We start from the raw sequence: 23,115 nt of genomic DNA, 5'->3' as shown, positions 1-23,115 counted from the left end.
AACCTGTGTTTCTTTGTGATATATTACTTCCAGTATCATGGCGCTCATTTGCTAATTCTATACGTTGCACACGCTCTGATAGTCGTTCCACATCTTGCTTAGTTCGTTCACTTAATTCACTGGTGCGGAGACACGTTTCAAAACACTGCTGGTTAAATTTACCCTGCTCGTGGCACACTTGAATACACTCTTGCACTGCTATACTATATTCACTTTGTTTAGTCTCGCACTTCTGAATTCTGCTTTCACGGTACTTGTCGAGACTTTCGACCAAACGCAACCTTTTTTCATAATCATCCACTCTATTGTAACATTCATTTAATTGACGTTGTTGGTCGTTTACTTGGCGCGTATTTTCTTCAACTGTGCCTCGTATATCATGCATTGCATCTGCTAATTCACGTACGCTTCTACGTATGTCTTCACTCGTATTAAAACACTTTAATTCCACTGCTTCAATTCGTTCTATCAATTCATGCCGCACTGCACTAATACACTTACTCACATTGTTAATTTCACCTGACAAATCATCTTTACATTGGGATATGTTTTCACGACACTCGCTACGTAATTCCTTGATATCATCTTGCATTTTCTGTTGGTTTACATTTATCGCCTCAACGCTTTCACTCACACGCTTTTGATTATCACTCAATTCGTTTTGGCTTTCATTCAACTTATTCTGATTTTCTTTAATTTCATTAATTGACGCACTCAGTTCCCTTTGCATAGATAAGAGAACTGTTCTAAGATCACCCTCAGCCATGATGTTGCAAATATAACAAACTCGCTAACACAAATAATTGACTAATTTCTGCAAAAATCTAAGAATGCAAATAATAAAAATATTCTAATTTAGACAGGATTTAGGCTTCAATATAGAAGGATGAATGCACTGGACAAGGATACAATGACACGAATTTCATGTACTATTAACTCTCTGAGATGGCGGCAAAATTACGCAGCAAGTTTTGAACATCAAGTATACCTAGGCCTATGCTCATAAACACAAAAACTGAACATTTATACAAAAAGAAAGGTTAATGCTTCGACACATTTATCCCTGCACCATTTTATAATGTTTACTCCATAGGATGGCGATCCAGATAGAGCAAGCATTATATTTGATAGTCGTAAATAGGACGTTTGCTCGAGCGTTGACGATGAAACAAGTTATCCGAAGAAAGCTCCTTTCAACGCCAGCTACACATAAGCAAAATTCTACGTACAACTTTTAGAGACACAAAAGATTCAGCATCATATTTTCGGAAAATTAATGAATTACACACATAATTAAAAGTAAATTTTGCACCATGTACTCAATATACAGCCACGAGGCGTAGGAGATGACATGCACAATCGCAGAAAATACTCGTCAATCGATTCGAAAATTTTAATTATATTGATACTTACATAGCCTCAAACAAGGAAATAACGATTAAGAGAATAATAATAATGGATGTGTCTTAAAATGTGAAAAATAATTCGATTCGGTTAAGTGCAGAACATTATTACGCAGTGTCTTGTTGCAGCAGGGTAGAATGTGCTGTTATATGTCCATCTTGTTTGCGCCAAGTAAGTGTCTCCCGCTAAATCTCTTCAGCTCTCGCTGTTCGCGTGGGTTTCACGCGTTAAATGACGTAAGAGAGGACAGAGCTGTGATTGGCTGAAGAAGTGTTGATCAAGGTCACTCCGCCCACATGCGTCCGATGAGTGAGAACACACACACACTCACACATAGAAACGTCGTCTGCTAGTATATGCTAGTCCTTTTAAATTAAAAAGAGAATTAAATTGCTTGAGCTGCATACAGCCAAAATAATGAATAAATGAGTTTATGACAGTATTTAAAAAAAAATCAATCTTAAGTTTTAACAGATAAATGTATATCACAATATTGCGAGCGGTGATTATATTCAATGAGAAAAAGCGGAAAGGCTACAACCAATTTTAAAGCATTTTTTACTAACCCTTTACAAAGCAGTGGCGTCTATCGGGTGAAATGTCAGTGTGATAAAGTGTATATAGGTCAAACAAAAAGGAACATTTGTACTAGAATAACTGAGCACGTTAGTACCTCGAAATCTCGGAATCCGCAACAGTTATCCGGTCTAGCAACGCATCTTAGAGATTATAACCATCAAATCGTGGAATCATGTTTAATTGAAAAAGCAAAAAAAGCAACGGAACGAAAAATTAAGGAATCATATTATATTCACAAAGAAAGGCTCTCACTTAACCTGGATAGAGGAGAAATAAATATTATTTGGAGTAATCTTTTCACTACATACTTTCACCATTTGGAAAGCAAGAACAAAACAGTGAACAGCAGTGTACAATGTCAGTGAGTTTCTATTCCCGTGTGTTTTAATGTTTGACAGAAGATTTGTTTTTTACATATCCTAACCTTTTAACCATTTTTAAACTTTTTTTTTTTTTTAATATCCTTTTTGAAGTTTACCACAGGCTGATGAAGGAAGTAGCATCTTCCGAAAGCGCTACCTGTTGCATGTAGAAGAAAATTCTGCTACATATTTTTTGCGATGAGTAATAGCCTTTCTGCTTTTTCTCATTAGATAAATGTATGTTTAGCTGAGATATCGCAGTTTCTTTTGCACGTAAATTTAATGAGCTCGATCCTTATGTATACATAATCAATAATCTGTCTTGACGAAGCTATAGGTCATTTTCCTTCTCAAACCAATACAGTCATACAATATTTTAACTTGTTCGAGAGTATTTAGTGTAACGGTGTTTAATAAGCATTTCCCTATACTTATATTCTTGCAGGAGAGAGAGAAAGAAAAAAAAAAGAGAAAGAGAATATTATATTACTGCATTCATGATTTAACTTCTTCCTTCAACAACTAGTTGATAACAAATGATGCGTACATTATTATATTTTCTTGCTAATTACTGTATTATTTGTGCTTTCAGTGGGATCCAAATAAGACGTCTTCTTTAGCTACATTTCTCGGACATAGTGAATTAGTATATAACGCAATGTGGTCCCCTCTTATTCCTTCATGCTTCGCCACAGTATCAGGTAAGACGATACTACTCATAAGATGTATAGTAAAATATGAACAATAACTGACTGAACAAACTGAAAAATTAACCAATTTTATGTGACACCAAATCCTCTATAGATGCGAATTTTAATGATATATGGGGGGGGGGGGAGGAAATGCACGACTGGGCGTTCGAAACCAAATCTCCAATTTAACCACTACACTACCCAGTGTGCTCCGTGAATAGCCATAAATTCTTCCACTCGTGATGTTTGTGTTAAACCACCCAGATCACATGGACCGTACTACGACTCCTGCTATGCTTGGATAACCCAGTGTCTTCATTACAAAACATCTATAAATGACTTGATGAGATATAAAATTGATTATTTCCTCAACCTATCATATAGAAGAATATAGATCAAATTGTCAGAGGGGTTCTGTACTGTAGACGTGATTGTCCAAGCACAACAGGAGTTGTGGCATAGTCCAAGTAGTGTGAGTGGCAGAGCATCGACATCAAGAGTGGATAAATGCATATCTGCTCACGGAAGGTACTAGATAGCGTAATGAGTAACGTATTAGAGTTCGTCTGTGAATATACTTATTTGTCAACTTTAGCTCAGTATTTAAATCAGATTTACAACTTTATCAGCATATAATTTTAGTCTGAAATTATTTTTCAAACTATCATTCTCCTGAAACACTGAACATAGAATGTCATAGTGGAAACATAGTGATGGAAAATAATCAGTAAAATTAATTACAAGTTAGTATTTTTGCGGTGTGTTTTAGTCAGTATGTTAAAGTAGTGATTAGTAGTCAGTTTTTGTGGTGGATTTATTCCAATACCTGAAAAATTAGGGAAAGCCAGAAATGGGTACCATCAACTATAATTTGATGGTATGCTGAAGTTACTAGTTTCTTGTTGAGAAGAATCAAGTGGGAACATTTCCGTTTAAATGAAATGTTGAAGAAAGAAAAAAAAAAAAAATTCGGATGCCACCTCAAATTATTAAGTAGTGTTGTAAAAAAAACATTTTTTTTCTGTGAAGTGTTTTTTCAATAAAAAACAGTTCTTTTTCATGTTTTTTTTTTCAATGTCTGTTTTTTATTCTGGCAACTATTATTTACTGATTTATGTTGCAGATAAGTGAAACAATCGGCAGAACTTGAGTCGAAGCCCTCGTAACTTACAAATCCTTTGTTTCTTTGTACCTATACGAGCAAAATTGTGTGATTATTGTACATTTGAGCACATTTTTTGATTAGTAACTCGTGTTGTTGTAGTAGTTATAATCTCATCTAGTAATAGTGTCGTTGTAAACAATAACTTTTTTTTATTTATTTTTTTTTTATAGATTCAATAGTGATACTGAGAAATACAGGATGTTTCAAAATGAATATCGAGGTTTTAAGGTTTTGTAGTACTTATTACATTTAACGTACAGTTATAAACAATACATCACATAAAAGAGCAACTCAAACAGTCTTTGCTACAAGTGTTCAGTGTGAGCACCATTCGTCACACGGCATACATGAAGTCGATAGGTGAGAAAGACCCATAAACTTTCCGCCATATGGCACAAAACACATTCAATATAGAGGAGTCTCATTGCAACTGCACCATTTCCTGACGATTTGCAGACCCCCAGATGCGAACATTATAAATAATTACATTAGCACTTAGATGAAATGTCGATTTATCACTAAAGACGACACGATCCAGAAAATCTTCATCGTCGTGCAGCAATATTTCATTTGCAAAATTGGCACGTAAACCGTAGTCTGTAGGCTTGAGACCTTTAGCAACTACAAACGATAAGGACGTTGTTTTCTCCTTAAAATTATTCACACAGATGGTTGCACTGTAACTTCAGATTCAGTCTTTGCAAAATTAAAACACAAAAAGCTTTCTGCTCTCTAGTTGCCATCTTTGCTACTAGCTTTTTCTAACCGCAGACAGAGGAAACTGTGCATGTGCATGTGTGCGTACAAAACTGTTTGAGTTGCTCTTTCATTTGATACTATTTATCATTGTAAATTAATTGTAATAGATACTACAAAGTTTCAAAATCCTAATATTCATTTGAAACAACCTGCAGTGCTTCAAATTATGTTATCTTGTATTCATGTTTTGTATGTTCGGTACATATCATCAGAACCGGTCCTAGACAATTTGCTGCCCCGTGCAATGGCATCATTTGCCGTCTCCCCCTTTCTCCAGAAAGAACAAATCTTAAAAGTCACGATTTTAAGTATGCTACTTCAGCATGAACAACGAAGGGGATGGAAAGTACACTCGCACTCAGAAAGTCTTCTCGTTGTGCCCGGTTTTTCTTCTTTAAATAATAATCTATTATGTTACTGAAAGATAAAGCAAACATACCTGAAAGATGGTAACCCTTTTTATAGAATTCAATATCGAGCTTCAATCTTAATATATCAGTTTGTAATTCCAGTGCAACTAGCTCTTTTATCTTTATTTCTTGATTTTCCTTCTACATACGTTATTTTTTTAAAAGTTGTTTCCACTTTCAATAAGGAACTTATTTGTAACAAAGACAAGACTAGCTTTCATATCAGAACTGTGATAACTAAGTAAATTGTTAATGTAACAGGTGTTCGAGAATTGAGTTCTTGTATTTGATAACAATCAAGCAGTTTATGTTGGGATTTGACCATTTGCTTTATCACTGTCCGTGTGACCGTAAACTAATGCGACCTAAATATGATTTTTGAATATTGTATTCAAATAGAAGGTCAGCTTAGTAAACGTAACTACTATCATCATGAAGTCTGTTTCCAAGGAAAATTTATTTTAAATAATATACTTATGACAGATTTTGCCGCTCCATTCAAATGCACGTGTTGCACATATCGTCGCATGAGAACCAGAGGAACGTAACTCCAAAAATACGGTTTTCCTTTTCTTTATGTTTGGATATAATTTTGAAAGCCCCACTTGGTGTAAATGGAACGTAACGCCATCTGTTCTCCTTGTCTACCATCTGATATAATGAAGCTCAATTACCAACTTATTAAAAACACATCTTTCTAAGAAAATAATATTTTTGTTCTCTCGCCCGTAAACCTACGAAAATGGAGTTACGTTCCTCTGGTTCTCATGCGAGATATGATAGAGCCGGCCCTGTATATCATAAATCTGATTGTCAAATTATTTATGGGTGATATTTAGAAATATACTGGTAGGCAAACTATTAGTATTAACTTTTACCTTTAGACAAGTTATTTGCATTTTGTGCTGTACGTGATATTATTTTAGTACTTATTAAAGGCCTACTTTCACGGAAAAAAAATTCGTTTATACTTTTATTTCTTGATTGATATTGGTGAAACATTGTTGAAACCTGGATTATTAGTAGGTATGCTACTCATATATATTCTAAAATATTGGTTCCGTATCAGTATCAAGCGTTTAATTTACGTTGCATTTTATGGTAATTACCTACATAAAAATACTTCATACTTAACCCTTTCTGCATGATTTTTGTCTTTTAGCGAAAAAAAAATAATCAGTATTGGAAATCCTCATATGGGAACTTGAAAAATGAATTAAAACTTGAATTTTAGATTTTTCACTTATTCCGACGAGAAATAAGTAAGTGCCATATATGACACACTTACAACTCACAAAGAACATGCCAGATGACACCAAAATCTCTTACTCATACACATCAATATCTCACACAGCAGGCAAAACAGTCATTTGGTGCCTTTGATAAATCACAGAAAAGCTAAAGTGAAAAAAGGGCATGTGGCATATATGGCACGGCATGCGGTAGGGGTTAAATAGACGTTAAATGCATTACAAATGACTACTTGAAAAAAAATCGAAATTTAGAAAGAAGAAGAGAAAAACGAAGGGCAATGGTATTTTTTATTTATAACACTACTATGAAGTCCACATTTCATACAGAAGTTGATTCATTTATATTGAGCCGAATTTGAATGTACCACGTATCTAGGAAATGCCATGTTTCCACAACCAGTTGTATTCGATCTGCAGGCTACTTTTACTGTCTATTGCTCGGCATCGGAGTTTCCATTGCAAAAGACTGCGTTACAACTGGACCATGGGTACTGCATCCCACTCTGTTTTGCACAGGCCGAAAACCGTGCGGACTCGACGATGGGACAGGTGCTGCTTGAGAAGTTCTAAAGCACAATAGTCTATTGGACTGGACTCTTGGCAGGGATATCAGAGAACGGGTTACCGAAATTTGTGTGCCATACGCATTACCATATATATACGCAACCATATACATTAACATCGGGGTCCTCTTCACGGGAAGCAGGTTTTTAACTGCTCTCGTCGATGTGGTAGCCCCAGCTCTATCCGTACTATACGATTCACAGTGGCACGACACACACAAAAATTGCTCACTTTACACTTTATACGATGCGCGACGCCATAACTTGAAAAAGGCCACAATAAATCCCTCCCAGAATTTGTTCAGTTTTGGCGGCATCAGACTACGCTTGACTACACTGCTGTACTGCGTGCATCGTGGCAATCTCACAGCGATGAGTTACATGCACAGTACAGTTGCACATTGACTTCGGCTCGATATAAATGAAATCAACCTCTGGCTAGCCTCGGTGCTGAAAAGGGACGTTAAACATCAACAAATAGCAACAGTAAAATCCGTAATATTCAACACTCCTCTATCATACTCATTGTTAACTGGAGTTAGACAAAATGTTCACATATATTATTGGATACTGTTTTGGATGCTTTTTTAACTTGAAGTTTGCAAACTCTAAATAAATCTGCTTATTCAACTTAGCGATGTTTACTGTACTAATCATTATAAATATTTAATTGTATCACTATTAGTTATTTTGTTTGATTATCGGTTTAGAAATAAAAATGTGTCATATAAATAATTGAAAACGCCAGAATGTAGTTAACATTGAATAATTAGTGACCTTTTTTTTTTGGTTCTAAATTAGGATTTAATGGTTAGGAATTCAGTTGTAATCAACATTGAAGCATATTGATATAAATAGCGTAATTTTTGTAGTAATATGTTTCATCCGATACTTTCAGTGTATTTTAGCTCTTAAACTATATGAATGCCACTAGCTGATATGTGTATTTGTAGGTGATGGCACGCTCAAGATTTGGGATGCTAAAACTCCACAAAGTTGTACTACGACGATAAAAGCTCACGATGCAGACGCGTTAAGCTGTGATTGGTGTAAATATGACCAAAATATTCTTGTTACTAGTGGTTCGGATAGTCTTATTCGTGGATGGGACATAAGAAGTTTCCTACAACCTGTTTTTGAACAGAAGGTAAAGTGAATTTGCAAAGAAACAACGTTTTCTTCATTTTAGAATATAAGAAAACGAGTGTGAAGAGTCTGAGAGAGGTGACTATTCATTTTCTTTTTCTTTTTCTTTTTTTTTTTTTTTTTTTTTTTTTTTTAACATGACTATATATTAGAAAACAATTTTAAAATGTTGCAGAAAAGAAAAGAAATCGAAACGTAGAAGAAAAGTTTGTAAATAGTACTTGAGTTGTCCTATTGTACGTTTCGGGTGTCTAATTGAAAATAGTGAAAATCTACTGAAAGAGTAAATTTGCACGTATTGTTAGGTATCTAGTAAAGAAACAAGAGTGTACCAGTTAAGATTCACATACGCACTGCGAGGAGTATCTTGGACATCGAAATTGCCAGAATGGAAGCGACTTAACCATTTTTTGGTTAACATATCTTGCGTGTAAACAACACAAATTTCTGCACGGACCTGTGCAGAGTTTGCGCCTTTATCGGAAACAATTGTAAAATATATCGCAGTTTTGTGGAAAGTTGATCGATCTTCACGGCGCAGTACTTTTCCTCTGATTATAAGAACTCTCAACATTTTTTGCACATGTATGGCTTCAACTATCAGCTGTCAAATGACGTCACGCCTGACCCACTGCCACTTATATATTCTGAGATTTGGGATATTAAGCCCGTCATGTGCGGAAGAGGCTCAATACTTTTTAGACTACCTATATATATAATATGCAATGAAAATATTTTTTTTTATCAAAATTGAAGACAAAAAATGGGTTGCGTCTTACGCATCAATAAATACGGTTGCTCTGCGTGTTTAGTCCTCATCTAACCGCATAAGATGAAGCGAATTAGAATATACCATTGTTGTGCAGAATGCTTCCACAAAATAAGAGAATACTTCAGCTTGCAATAAAGGTCTCTTTTTAACACCCAAAAGAGATTCATTTTGTTTAATCTATGGATAATTGTAGTCAATTCTTCAAAGAAAAGTGCATGGTCAAAATAGATTTTAACATAACTATAGTGAAAAAAAGGTAAGATTACTCGTATCCTCTACAGCTTCCTAATAAATAATAATAAAAAACAAAAACTCTTTCATACTATTTCATCGAGTGAGCGTCTGTACTCATCATCGAAGCAAGAAAGTCGGTTAATTTATTGGAATTCAATTTCGAATATTTGTTTCTGGACAGTTGCAAATTCGCGTACCTGTGAATAAACATTTTAATGGTGTATATTCATAATTGAACCATTTTTCAACACTTGTGGCAGTGAAATTAAGAAATTACTCAAAAACACTCAAGAGTTTTGTGATAATATGCTTAAGTAAAGTGAAAAATAATTCTATTTTGATGGGTTAAAAACATATACGCAAGAAACAACCCATGATGAAGACGTTATTCAGTTTAAGCTTAAATTCCAAAGGTCTGTAGTCCAAAGTTTTTCTAATTTAAAATCAGTTACTTCCTCTTATGAAATGACTTATCGAAGGTCGTAGCTACTGACCGAAAATTAGGTTACACATTCTCTTCATAAGAAGTTTAAATATGTTAATAGAGCAAATCTTACAAGAGCATTTAAAACTAAAACGAATTTAACTGATAAAACTGTCATTTTGTAACTAGTTCGGCATACTGTCCGTTCATGTCAAATATGTTAAAGATATTGTCAAAGAAGAGAGTGTGTATTTAGATGCATTAGCCGTACAAAAAGTAATTCTTTATCATCAACATTTATTCCTGTTAGATTAGTTCTTCATTTTTGCTTGATTCTTTTATTTCGAGTTTCTTTCTTTTTTTTTTTTTTTTTTTTTTTCTAGGGTTGTGAATACGCCATAAGAAAAGTAAAATTTTCTCCATACCATTCGTCTGTTCTGGCGTCGGTGTCATACGACTTTACTACTAGGTAAGTAGTTTCAACTGTACGGAAAGTTGCCCAGAGATCTGATGGGATGCATTAGATAAAAAGATCAATAATTTTAACTCTAATATCAAAGAAAGTGCATTTCCGAAGACATTTTCGATGTTGAGCTTCATTATAAAAAATTTCATCGCCAGAATGTGACAACTCTTCATATTTATTTATAAGGAAACAAGAAACTAATTTTAATTCAATATTTTCTATGATCTCTTTCTTTAATTTTAAATTAATAGTAAAACTGCGTTGACACATTATTCACCTGAGGACCTACATACGATGAACTATACATGAATGGTTTTATGGTGCGCCACAAAATCATAGTAGTAGAATAAATTGAAAACTATATTTTGATAGCCTGTAGATCCCTATAGTACGAGGGAGGATCAAATGAAAACCTTAAAGGTTTATTATAAATTTAAAATGTTGTGCTATTGCTTTGAAAGTTGGCAATATTGTTTCTAACAGTATTCTCTTTCTTCAGTAGGTGGCAGAAGATTCTAGTCAAACAAGCGCCAGCACAGGAGCAGTTTCAAGATGACCGCCCAACTGTCCATATGAACCGCATTAGAACAGCGTTTGGTGAAATTCATCGCAGGATGGCAGCAAAGTATGGTTGATTGTGTTTGTCCCTGCAGCAAGTATACGAGTGGCGTAGGAAGTTTAAAAGTGGCGTAACATCTGTGGAGGATGCTCCTCGACCGGAACAGGCTCACCGCGTAGTGACCGACGCCAACATTGCGCTAGTGGAACAGCTTGTAAAGGACAACAGGCGTATTGCCCTAAAAGAAATCGCAACAATAATGAAGATTAGCATTGGTTCAGATGGGTCGCACGTCAGTTGACAGCTGAATTGAAAGATCGTCGCGTCGACGCCTGCAAAGAACTTTTGCGTCGTTTCAACGCCGAGGGTGATGCATTTCTGGACAGGATTGTTACAGGCGATGAGACCTGGGTTCATTATCATCAACCAGAAACCAAGAAAGCGAGCAAGAAACGGCGGCATAGCTCTTCGCCGAAACCCAAAAAATACCGTACTCAACCATCAGCAGGAAATGTCATGTTCACTCTCTTCTGGGTTCTAATGGAATAATTTTGGAACAGTACATGGAAAAAGGAGTGACAGTAACCAGTGCCTCGTATTCAAATATGCTGAAAAATCAACTTCGCCCTGCAATCAGACGTAAACGGCGAGGACTTTTGTCCTCAGGAGTACTCCTACAGCATGACATCGCCCGACCGTATACTGCCCGTTTGACCGTTGAGACTATCGATGACATCAAATTTGAGTCTCTCATTCATCCACCCTATTCACCACACGTTGCCCCCAGTGACTTTCATTTGTTTGGACCACTCAAAGAAGCGATGGGCGGCAAACATTTCAATAGTGATGAAGAGGCGAAAAATGCGGTGCACGAGTGGCTACAATCTCGATCAAAAGAATTCTTCCACCGAGGTATCCATGCACTTCCGAAGCGGTGAAATACTTGCATTGAACGTCAAGGGGACTACGTTGAAAAATAAAGAGGTTTCGTTTTCACTGTTACATTCGAACATTTACAGCACTTTTAAGGTTTTCATTTAATCCGTCCTCGTACAAATAGCTGTATACTGAAAAACTTGTGAAAATATATACCATATTTTATTCTTTTTTCAATAATACTTAGATATGATCATTAAATATATAACTTTCACGTTGTTTTGTTTCAGAAAGAATTTCAAACAGTGAAAAGTAAACTTTGCATAGAAGACAGGGTAGTAATGGTACTTGAATATATGAAAGAATATTGCACATATTTTCATATTGACCAAAGTAAAATGAATAGTGACCTGTGAAGAATCAAACTCGAAATTCCAGGAATTGGTTTTCGAATTTGTAGGAACTTTTTAAGTTACAAATGCTTTTACATAAGAACAAAAAATTGAACCTTAAATTTAGACAAAAGAAACCTGGATACGAAACGGAATACTATTGTCATCGCAGAATAACATCGATTCTAATAAACGATATTCGATATAGAACATATGAACTATTGGTCGTATTGAAATATTTAAGATATCATTGGAAAGGAGATTAACTGTAGAGTTCATTGGGATTAAAATATTTTAGAAACAGTTGCTTTCACACCGAGAAAGTAGTGAAGGAATGAAAAAGTACTAACTTCAAGAATATACTTTACTACTTGAAAACAAAGGTACAATGTGTTTATAATTATGTAAGTCATACTTAATACATGTTTACCAGAAATATTAATTGGTAAGTATTCTCTTTTCAGACAACAAAAACTGAACACGTAGGCTGATAACAATGTACCACATTTCAAACCAACACCAAGGATGAAATACTATCTAGAAATTACTTCAGTGTTGTATTCTTGCTTGACTGCTACCAGTAATTCAATTTTTTTAACATATCGAATATGACCCAAGATAGTCCGGTCGACCATTTTAAATCTCTTCTTTCCCTCACGCTACCAGTGGGCTGACAGGACCAAAAACCCACATCTATGTTTCTTTTGTGATATACTTTCTTATATATTTTTAAATAAATATCGGAAACGTATGAGCCACCAACATGGCCCGATTTGACATGGATTGGCTCAACCATGTATCTATTAAAATGGTACAAAAGCAATAAAAACGCCAGAGCTCCAACCTCTAACTTTTGATTTTAACCCTTTGATTTACGGTTATTTGTGATTTCACGTTTAACGAGGACAAATATTTGAAAATATGTGTACTTTAAATAAATAATTTAAATAGATCTTTTTCATGAAGTGTATCTTTTTACAATTATTGTTCAAAGCCTTTGTATTTTAATAAATCTTCTCCAAAATCAATGCAAATGAATTGTGCTGCTATCTTTGGAGTTCTTTTAAACTATACGTTTGTGGACGTTTATATGTTTGTGGCCAATCCTTTCAAAAATGATATCTCGGAAACTACAGGCTCTAGAAAGATGACGTTTTTACTGATCAATTGCAAATTTTGCGTAGGTTGTCCAGTTCTAACTGAATATTAAAAAAAAAAAAAAAAAACATGACCATTATTTCTTTATTACATTTTTACGGTTACTCTGGAAGCGTTGAAAAAAAAACTAACTAAAACATCATATCCTATGCATAATACATTCCAACAGCACATGATTGTATGAAAGGGTTGCATATCTCTCAGGCGTTTGTTTCATGGCCAAATTCTAATGAAAAACGAAGGATAACCATTTCTCCAGTCTAAGTTGAATCTTTCTTGTTTGGGGTGTTTTGCCCAATGGACACCATATATCACTGACATTATTTATTTTTTGTGTAATGTATTTGCTTATTATATGCTGCATGCAAGAAGAAAGAAAACACTGATCATACATGAATTAAAAACTCCAACCGAAAGTAGGCTTAATCGTGCAAACTGTGCGAAATATTGAAAAAGTAATCGGAAAAATCTCCCCTTTACGGTATCTCCTGCCGATTTTTATCAAAACGTTTTTCACTTGTGTCTGTAAAGGGACATAGGGGCGCGGTGGCTCAGTGGTAGAGCGTTCACCTCCGGTGCTTGGGGTCCTGGGTTCGATTCCCGCTCAAGCCGTGTGGACTTTGTGGTGGACAAACACCGTGCTCGTGGGTTTTCTCGGGGTTCTCCCGTTTCCTCCCACTTTCTTCATTCCACCATTTCATTCAAATCTCATAATCACCGTCTCCTTTAGCCTAACCGGCATAACCGTGTGACGTAAAACTTAAAGTTTTCATTTCATTTTTTGTAAAGGGACATGTACAGATGTGAGGAATAACAAGGACATTCATGCTCATATGTGAATGACGCGCTATGTAGAGGGCGCAAGTTCAGCTAGTTAATATTTCAGTATAAATTTAAGTGCAATCTGTTTATCATCTTGCAGATCTAAAATTAATATATGTGTAGTGGAACACAATTTTTGTGAAGTCGACGAGCCAATTTTGACTAACTTCAAATAAAACGTTTAAAAATTCACTGTCATCGACGACTTCATATTGTATTAACTTTATATACATATTTATTAGTGATGACCAAAATTTTCAGGAATCGGAAATTTCACTTTCCGGATTTCGGGAAGTAAAAATTCCGGAATTGGCCATACCTAATATATATATATCGGCCAAAATCTCGCGGAGCACATCTTGCTGTTCCTAAACTTACAGAATGAAATCTCGCCAGGACAAAAACTCGCCATAACAACACACACAAGAGTTTCTGGGGTCTAATAATAATAATAATAATAATAATAATAATAATAATAATAATAATAATAATAATAATAAAAATATTAAATGGAACCAGAAATGCTTAATTTAGACACTTGGATTTTTTTAAAGTTCAAAATAATGGATATATATTCGTAAAATGAACATAAATAGGAAGAAATTTTATCCATCGAAGCTATTTTAATTAAATTATTTGTTGCTCATGAACTGCGAATATTTTTTTCTAAGGATGTGTTATATTAATATATGCAGGGAAGTAACTGCTAAGCTTTCTTTTTTCTTTTAGTTTAACGTCCTACGATTATGCACCGAGGCTAAGGGAAATAGTAATAATGAGATGGATGATAGTAGTAGAATGACGAAAGGAGGAGGAAACGGGAAAACCTCTGAGCAAACCCATGCACATGATGTGGACACAAGGTCCAATACAAAGCCTACTCGGCGGGATCTGAGATTGAACCAGATAGCCCACGCACCAGAGATGAGTATTTATTCTACCACTGAGCCCCCTTTTCTCTTAGTTAATCTAATGAATTTTTTCGTTATGTTCTATGTATTGTCCTTTACTTATAATAAATATTATTTTATAAGCGTACGTTGGAGATTATCTTCCGCCTTATTTCACTTTATTGCAGTAAAACCTCTGATTAATGAGCACCGATGAGACATGATTATTTGCCCGTAAATGACAGGTGTGCAGTAGAGAGAGGTTAGGCAAATTTAGATTACTCCTACCACATATGGTAATTGAATACAGTTGGTAAATACGTGATGTGCACGAGAAAGTAGTTCGTGTGTATATTAAATCCTAGGAGCTCTTATATGCAAAATTGATATACAGGAATATTTCTTATAATGCAGTTCATTGGCTCCGTGCTATACAAAATCGCGTTGTTCGAGACGTAGTTACGATGTGTTTTAATTGAATTTTTTGTCACCAAAATATAGGATAATAAACAGAATTAAAACTTATTTTAAAAAAATGGGTGAATTGGTAAGCTAGTAGTAATTTGCAAATAATGTAATAGTAAAAGTTATGTTAAAGCAAAATCCACGTTGTTCTGTTGCTGCCTTTGTCCAAGGTATTCCGTAATATGTCAATGTAATCCCTCAAAGTTTGGGGTTTAGCCTCCTTCCAGCAAAATTTTCTTGAAGAAAGCTTGCTCTCAAGTTAATGTTATCATCTCTTTAAATATTCCGTAACTCATATACTGATTGTACTAGATGTAACGCAACAAGAACATACAGCATTATCATTAAATACTAAAATTTATTGTGAACAGAGAAGAGAAAAATTTCAAATTCAGGTTGGAACTATTCTGTGGTGGTGGTTCACCAAGTTTTGTAACAAAGACCTTTTGTGGGGAAAGGATTTTCTGTCTACTGAGCTGCAACTCAGATTTATTTTGAAATTGTAGAAAATGTTTTCTGAAAGTTTAAAACTTAAATAAAAGTTTGGAGAAAATCTGTCCGTATTGTGGAGGTGTCCGTTAATGAATGTTTCACTGAGGCTTTAAAAAACTTGAAGCCAGAACCTCGTGGGACACAAATTCGCTTGGAGAAAACCTCGCCATAGTGATCTCTTCAGTGTAGAACATTCAAAACATTGGATATATAAAACCAATGTTTTGAATGTTCTACACTGAAGAGATCACTATGGCGAGGTTTTCTCCAAGCGAATTTGTGTCCCACGAGGTTCTGGCTTCAAGTTTTTTAAAGCCAAATCGCTTTTGCCATATCTTACACAAAACTTAACGAGATACAAAAGGTCTTTTGTACCATTTGTGTATGTATGAATATTCTAAGTATTTTTTGACTAATATCAAATATATTTCGTTAATTATAAGTAAATAATTAAGTTGATTTGTATTATTCTCTTTTAGGATATGGGATTTCAAAGTTTCGTCAAGTGCTGTGGAAACTATTAAGCATCACTCAGAATTCGTGTATGGTTTGGACTTCAATAATCACATCGAAGGTCAGATGGCTGATTGCAGTTGGGATTCATTAGTACATGTGTTCATTCCTAAGAGCCTTCAAGTTACAAGGTCGCTTTAATGTTTGTGTATATTTAGAGGTTTATTAGAAAGTATAAGTGAACTTTCATTATGATTTGTTTTGCTTTTTTAAATGATTTGTTGTTAAGTTATTGTACAGTCGTTACTCGTTTTTGACATTCCGAAGATATTTTGTACAGCATCAGACATTGACTAAAAGCTTAGTGTAGTGCTCAAAGGTGTATTTAAGTCTCCAACTTTAGTTTCCAATAAGGCTGCGGTGGCTCAGTGGTAGAGCGGTCACCTCTGGTGCATGGGGATCCGGGTTCGATCCCTGCTCGCGCCAAGTGAACTTTGTGGTGGACTCCCGACTCGTATCCCACACTTGGACACTGGAAGAAATACAACTTTGGCTTCACCCCTATGAAGATTTCATCGATATGGCGGATCGAGACCCAAATTTCGTTAAATCATGTCACGGGCGATGAGACATAGTGCCTGAGATACGACTCCGAAGACAAGCGTCAAAGTATGGAATGACGAGGTCTATGATCGCCGAAAAGCAAGACGGTGCGAAGTGAGAGATCCTGCATCAAGACAGTGCACGTGCTGTACTTGGACTATGAGGGGTCTCATCCATAGAATTCCTCCCTGAGGGTATCACGTTAAATGCCGCTACATACAGTATGTGGAAATAGAGATGCGCATAATCGAACGACCGTAGTCGATTGTTCCATTTTTTCTCATAGTTCGAACTAATCGATTATTAGTTCATAGTCCGAACGATTCATTCAGATGTTTATGAAAGTGTAATCGACGAAATCTTGATTCCCGGCGGGAGCTCATGTGGTTCGGCTTCCACGTTAATCAGCCTCGTTGCTGAAAGAGACGTTAAAATCAACTCAACTCGACGAAATTTTTCAGTTGTTCATATATTCGTTTATATCAGCGTTCATGCCTAAATAAACAAATTTTTCAAACGGCTTCTGCTTCATGCAAAAGGAGGAAAAGATATCCACTCTCTGTAACTGGACTGTGCTTTTTTCAGCACATTCTCGTTGAATGTGAATAGACGGAGTTTAGTAAAAGAGAGAGAGTAAATGCATATCTCATTTTGAACGCAGCGCGGGGGAGTTCTCGGTTAGAGAGTTTTTTTTTTTCGTTCGGTCATTGTAATCACGAACCTGTTTGTCCGTGTCATTCTGTTGCCTGTGAAGAGGAACAGTGAGGGAAGGAATAAAATAAATGTGGAGAGCGCCGTAAAAGGGAGGATAAAATACACCTTTGTTGAGCAAGCGTTTGTCTCTTGTGTTCATGAAACCAATCCACGCTCAAAAGAATGAAAAAAGCATTTCTAGAAGTGAACTCTGTATTAAATAATGTAATGTGTAAATTCGGAGTACCTGGCTGTATTATTTTATAATGGTGGAAAGCCGAAAGCTATTAAAAAAAATATACGTAAACGTTTTTGCAAACAACTTCTAACCTACTTCTAAGTATGCATCAGAACAATACCATGTTACGTAACCATGATTTCCATCAGCTCGGTTCGATCAGGAACAGTAGTGTTACTACGAGACGAGATTTTATGTTGTCTCGACTCGTCTCTTGAAAGCACTGTCTCGTCGTAAAAATTGCATGTGTCTCATTTTGTGGCAGTGGCATCACTAATCGACAAGAAACCAGGTTATGGGACTAGAATGTACACAAAACAAAATTTCTTAATTTTATGGTATTTGCTAAGTGATAATTTTTGAGATTGACTATTTTCTCGGAAACTATTTTATTTTAAAAAAATTAGTAACATAGTTTGTTGGAGAGATTTAAATATCAACTAGGCGTAATGTAACAATCAATAATGCTGTGGCGCACTCAGTATTTCTTTTCGCCGGGGTTCCATGAATGGTTCGGAATACATAATGCAAGTGGTTTAATGTATTTGCTCCTGCAGTTATACTGATTTTTTTAAAAATTAAAAGTTCTGAGGGAAGTCCAGACAGATGTATGTCGGGTTTTAAAAAAATCTGAGTGAAATATGTAGCGCAAACTTCATGCAATACATTTGACACCATGTGACACGATGTATTTGTACATCAAACGTATTTATATTGGTTATTTATGTTGGCCAAACAATGCATTTTATAATTTGAATGGTACCGGTATAGCAGGCGGGTGATGAATGCATAAATAAATAAGCTAAAAGTGCTTATGATCTGATATGTATTAGATCTGATATGTATTAATTTATTAGAGGAAGAAGTCTTTCACCTTGACTTCCCTCAAGAACCGCCACTACTTTTACTCAAACAAGATATCCCAGTCTGCCACACAGACCGTTGGTGGTATAATATCATGATTTGCAGAAAAACACAGCACACTATTCAAAAATAGTAATAAGCATATCGTCGGCGGCAATTCAAAACCTGCTATGTGCATTTTGCAGGAGAAGCGAAAAACAGTATCCTGGTTAGCTTTTTGGCTTTATAAAAGTGATGTTATAAGTAATATTTGATGCTGCACGTAACTGGTACCTTCTCAAGTTACTTGAAAAGGTATCAAGTTACGTGCAGCATCAAATATTACTTATAACATCACTTTTATAAAGCCAAAAAGCTAACCAGGATACTGTTTTTCGCTTCTCCTGCAAAATGCACATAGCAGGTTTTGAATTGCCGCCGACGATATATTAGCAAAGTCGCGCAAATGTGTGCTGACATCTATCGTCGTGGTAAAGAAGAAGAAAACAAATATGCCTGTCTGCTTCAGAGGAATTGTTCTGTTGACTGTCTTAATTGCAGACTGTTGTATCGTAGTACACACGATATAATCATTAATACATCTATAAACTTCATAGTAAATATTTACACATAAACCACATGACACCTCTTTATTTACATAAACAGAAAGTTCATCGAGTTGGCAGGAGTCTCGTTCCGCAGACATCTTCTCGAAAAAAGTTATGAGGAGTGGGTTCGATGAACACTTTTAAATTTACAAAATAAGAATATAAACTACTCTTGCCACAGTAAACCGCGATGATAAATCAATTAGATTTTTCGAAGTGATTCTAAGAATAAATAAATTTTATATGACAACGTTTAACCAAAACAACATTAGGATCTAGTGCTCTACTACTTTCACGATTTCGTGCACGCATTGAGGGCGTGCCCGCGACCTTTCGGCCTATTTAATGGACAGGTACTGCCAAACAAGCGCCCTGCTCCTTGTTCCTCAGTATTAACTTCAGTCCTCGTGCACGAAGTGCACTGTCAGGATCTGACCCTTAACCTTGACGCCTTAGCATGTAACCCCTATTCACTAAGGGAGTGGGATACGCCCACTGAGTGCCAGAACCTAAGTCCTGCCTACCAGTTAACTACTGGTGGAGGCGGTTCTGCTAGCGAGTGAGGTCCTTCCGTGCTCTGTAGGCATGGTCCCCCTGCAGGCGTAAGAACTCCGATTAAATATTTCTCCAAATATATAGAGGATAGTGTTTTTGAAACCATGTCTGAATGTAAGATGAGTGACAGCCTCTGGTAAAAGTATAAACACAATACCAGGAGAAATTTCAAAATTCTAGGACAGCGGTGGCTCAGTGGTAGACCGTTCATCTCTGGTGCATGTGCTCTTGATTCGATCCCACCTCGCGCCAAGTGAACTTTTTGGTGTACAAACACCGTGTGCGTGGTTTTTCTCAGGTTTCTCCTGTTTTATCCCACTATCTTCATTCCATTATTTGATTCATTTCTCATCATCACCGTCTCATTTAGCCTAGCCGGCATAATCGTGGGACGTATAACTAAAAGATTTCCTCTTGTAAAAATTCTGGAATGTTAGCATGATTGATTGGGATCCCGTAAACTTCCCATGTGCTGAGAAAGTGGAACTAGATATCCACTAGTAAGTGACAATATTTCAAGAAATAGACAATACAGTTTACTATCTCCTTTGAAAGTTGTTGATGATAACGCTGTATGAGAATAAGAGGAAGGAAACTCATTGTGGAAAGTAAGACCACATGTTCAGAAAATAAGAGGTGCTTGTAATCAAAATCCTAGAGAATGAAATCTCAGCATTGATGAACAAATGATATCATTTCACGGAATCTAAAAATGAGCAATGTGTTAAAGGAAAATCCAATCCAACAGAAATGTAAAATTTCATAGCATGCTTACCGAATGACATTGCTCTTGATTTTCATTTGTATAATGCTTTTGTTGGATTGGGTAGCTAAAATTAACCATAGTGATATTACTGATAAATGCAAGAATTGCCACAATTAAGTTTCATTATGCGAATTGTTAAAAATTACGTATTAACAAGAAATTGTATTTTTTTTTTTATTAAAGGTAATAAAACTTATTTTTTTATATTAATGGTCATGTTTAATTTATATATAGCACTGAGAAGCCTAAATTTCTCATTTAGTTAAAAGGTCATGCACCAAAATCTATAAAACTAGTTACTTTCTATTTGTCATCTTATTGTCTCATAAGCCCATTGTAGCATATATGGTACATCCCTCCCCCACTTCATAAAACGAAGTAACGTAAAAAGTCCACAAATTTATTTTTTTGAGGTCTTCTGAACAGAGAAACTGATTTAACGTTTCACAAAACGTCCACTATTTAATAGGTCGTTACAGGTAATATACGCTATTTACCTAAGTACATGTATGTATACTCATGTCCAGAATTATTGTCGCATGTCTATAAATATGTTGTAGGAATATAATTTGGTAACAAATTCGCTCGGTATTTCTTATAATATTAGTATGTGTATAATCGGCAGAGACATGTATGTGGCAAATTTCATGTCAAACGAGCAGTAAATAAGAACAATAAAACGAAAATAAAACTTTCTTGTCCATTTAGCAACATTTTGTTTTACTCATTTTAATTTTCGAATTTATAATTCTCTTCCTATGAAATTTACCCCAAATATACATTTCCTGATTATACACATAGTATCAGTGTTAAAAGTACCCAGCAAAATGATTATCATGTTATATTCTTACAAGAAGACAGTTATAGATATGCGACAATAATTTTAAACATGAGTGTACATATTTTCACTCCTATTGCAGACGTCCACCAATTCCGTTAGGTCTCTGTGGGAGAATTCCTCGTTTTTGTTGCAGCATTACGCAGTATCTTTCTTTACAGAAAGTTCGTCACTGCATTTGCGAACTTCTCCATGTCATTGCATAGTGCTTCAGAACGCAGAACGTCCCTTAGCGGCATATGCAGTAATCTTTCTCGTTGAGCTGGGCATACCTGCTGCACGAGCACGCACTCTAGGACAGTGTGCTCAGGCATGTCTAAAGCAAGCCCGCATTCACATTGTAGCGCTCCAGCTAACCCCAATGCATGGCGTTTTAGCGTTATACGGACCATATGCCGTCGTAAAATGTACAATGCCTTTTCCTGTGCTTCAGTGCTTGAGCACCAGCCTCTCGACTACGTTCAGTAGCACGTCATGGGTCTTCCCTTTTCAGAAGCATCTCATTCCCCTTGCCAGCCTGCTACTAGTCTTGTCCCTCGTCTCTGCTATGGTAAGACGAAGTTGGCCTAACAGGTCAACAGTTCTTTCAGATTCCACATGCCTGATTCAGTAGGTGGCAGCTCGTTCGATTATTTGTAGGTGAACAGGCACTATCCCTGATGTAATTACTGGATTCCATATATAAGTTCCTGCGACACTACATGTCTCTGAGACGCCCAAAGAGGGTGGTCAGCAGAGATTATCAAATGCTCCAGAGATATCAACAAATATGCCTATGACATAGTTTGTTGTTTCTTCCTTGATTGCCGTCAACGCATGGTTGATGGCATCTTCAGTAGACTTCCGAGGTCGGAAGCCATACTGTTGTGCTACCGTCCCACTGCAGATTCAACCTCTGGGTGAGCAGCTTTTCTTGCACGTTGCCCAACACGTTCATCAATTAAATTGGTCTGTACGATTTTGGATCTTGTGGCTCTTTGTCCTCTCCTTTGCTAAATATGATCATTTCTGCCTCTTTCCAGACTTCCGGTACTCTCCTCTGGTTCGGACATGCGTTGTACAGGACAGTCAACGTTTCTGCAAGTTGATTTGAACATTGTTTTTACGACTTCTGTTTTGATCCCATCTGGCTCTGTAGCCTTTCCAGACTGCAGTCCGGAGATCACCACTTTTGACTTCTGCTTCCGAGAACATTGGGATATTCTGGTCAGCATCATAATCGTTCTCAATTTCATCGCGCATTCTTTGTTGGTCTGCATCGTCTTCCTCAGGATTGTCATCTGGTAGAAAGACCTTCATCAGGAGATTACCTGTCTCCTGCCCTCCCTCTGTGAGTGGATTCGAACTTTTTGGAGGGTTTGCATAACTTCCGGCGCTGTAATCATTTTGCTGACGATTTTGTAGGGCACACCCCTGGGATCGTGTTCCAGAGTACCCTGGACGTCCTGGCTCCCATGAGGTTGTCCTGACATTGTTGAGAGCCCGTTCAAACTCTCGTCGCTTATATGTATCTTGCAAGTCTCTCCCTTCGGATTTCTGGGTCCAGCACGGACTGATATTACTTCCTCCTTCTCCGACTGTTCGCTCTCAGTCTAGTTAGCCGTTGCGTCCAGTGAGGCTTGGCAGTCATACCGG

At 36.3% G+C, this 23,115-nt stretch overlaps 1 protein-coding gene across 1 annotated transcript in view; it reads left to right on the top strand.

Moving 5' to 3' along the window:
• Nucleotides 1-20,852, top strand: part of Pex7 (peroxisomal biogenesis factor 7) — a 49,235-nt gene extending 28,383 nt beyond the window's left edge. Inside the window, exons 5-8 of the mRNA XM_081759883.1 lie at nt 2,938-3,046; nt 8,141-8,334; nt 10,147-10,232; nt 16,363-20,852. Of these exons, the coding sequence (XP_081616009.1) occupies nt 2,938-3,046; nt 8,141-8,334; nt 10,147-10,232; nt 16,363-16,537 (564 nt within the window). The 3' untranslated portion in view covers nt 16,538-20,852. The remainder of the gene's footprint in view (nt 1-2,937; nt 3,047-8,140; nt 8,335-10,146; nt 10,233-16,362) is intronic.
• Nucleotides 20,853-23,115: the final 2,263 nt, after the last annotated feature.

This window comes from Thermobia domestica, chromosome 5 (assembly GCF_964235325.1).
Source record: "Thermobia domestica chromosome 5, izTheDome1.hap1.1, whole genome shotgun sequence".
Lineage (NCBI taxonomy): Eukaryota > Metazoa > Arthropoda > Insecta > Zygentoma > Lepismatidae > Thermobia > Thermobia domestica.
This window is presented reverse-complemented; position numbering and strand designations above follow the sequence as displayed.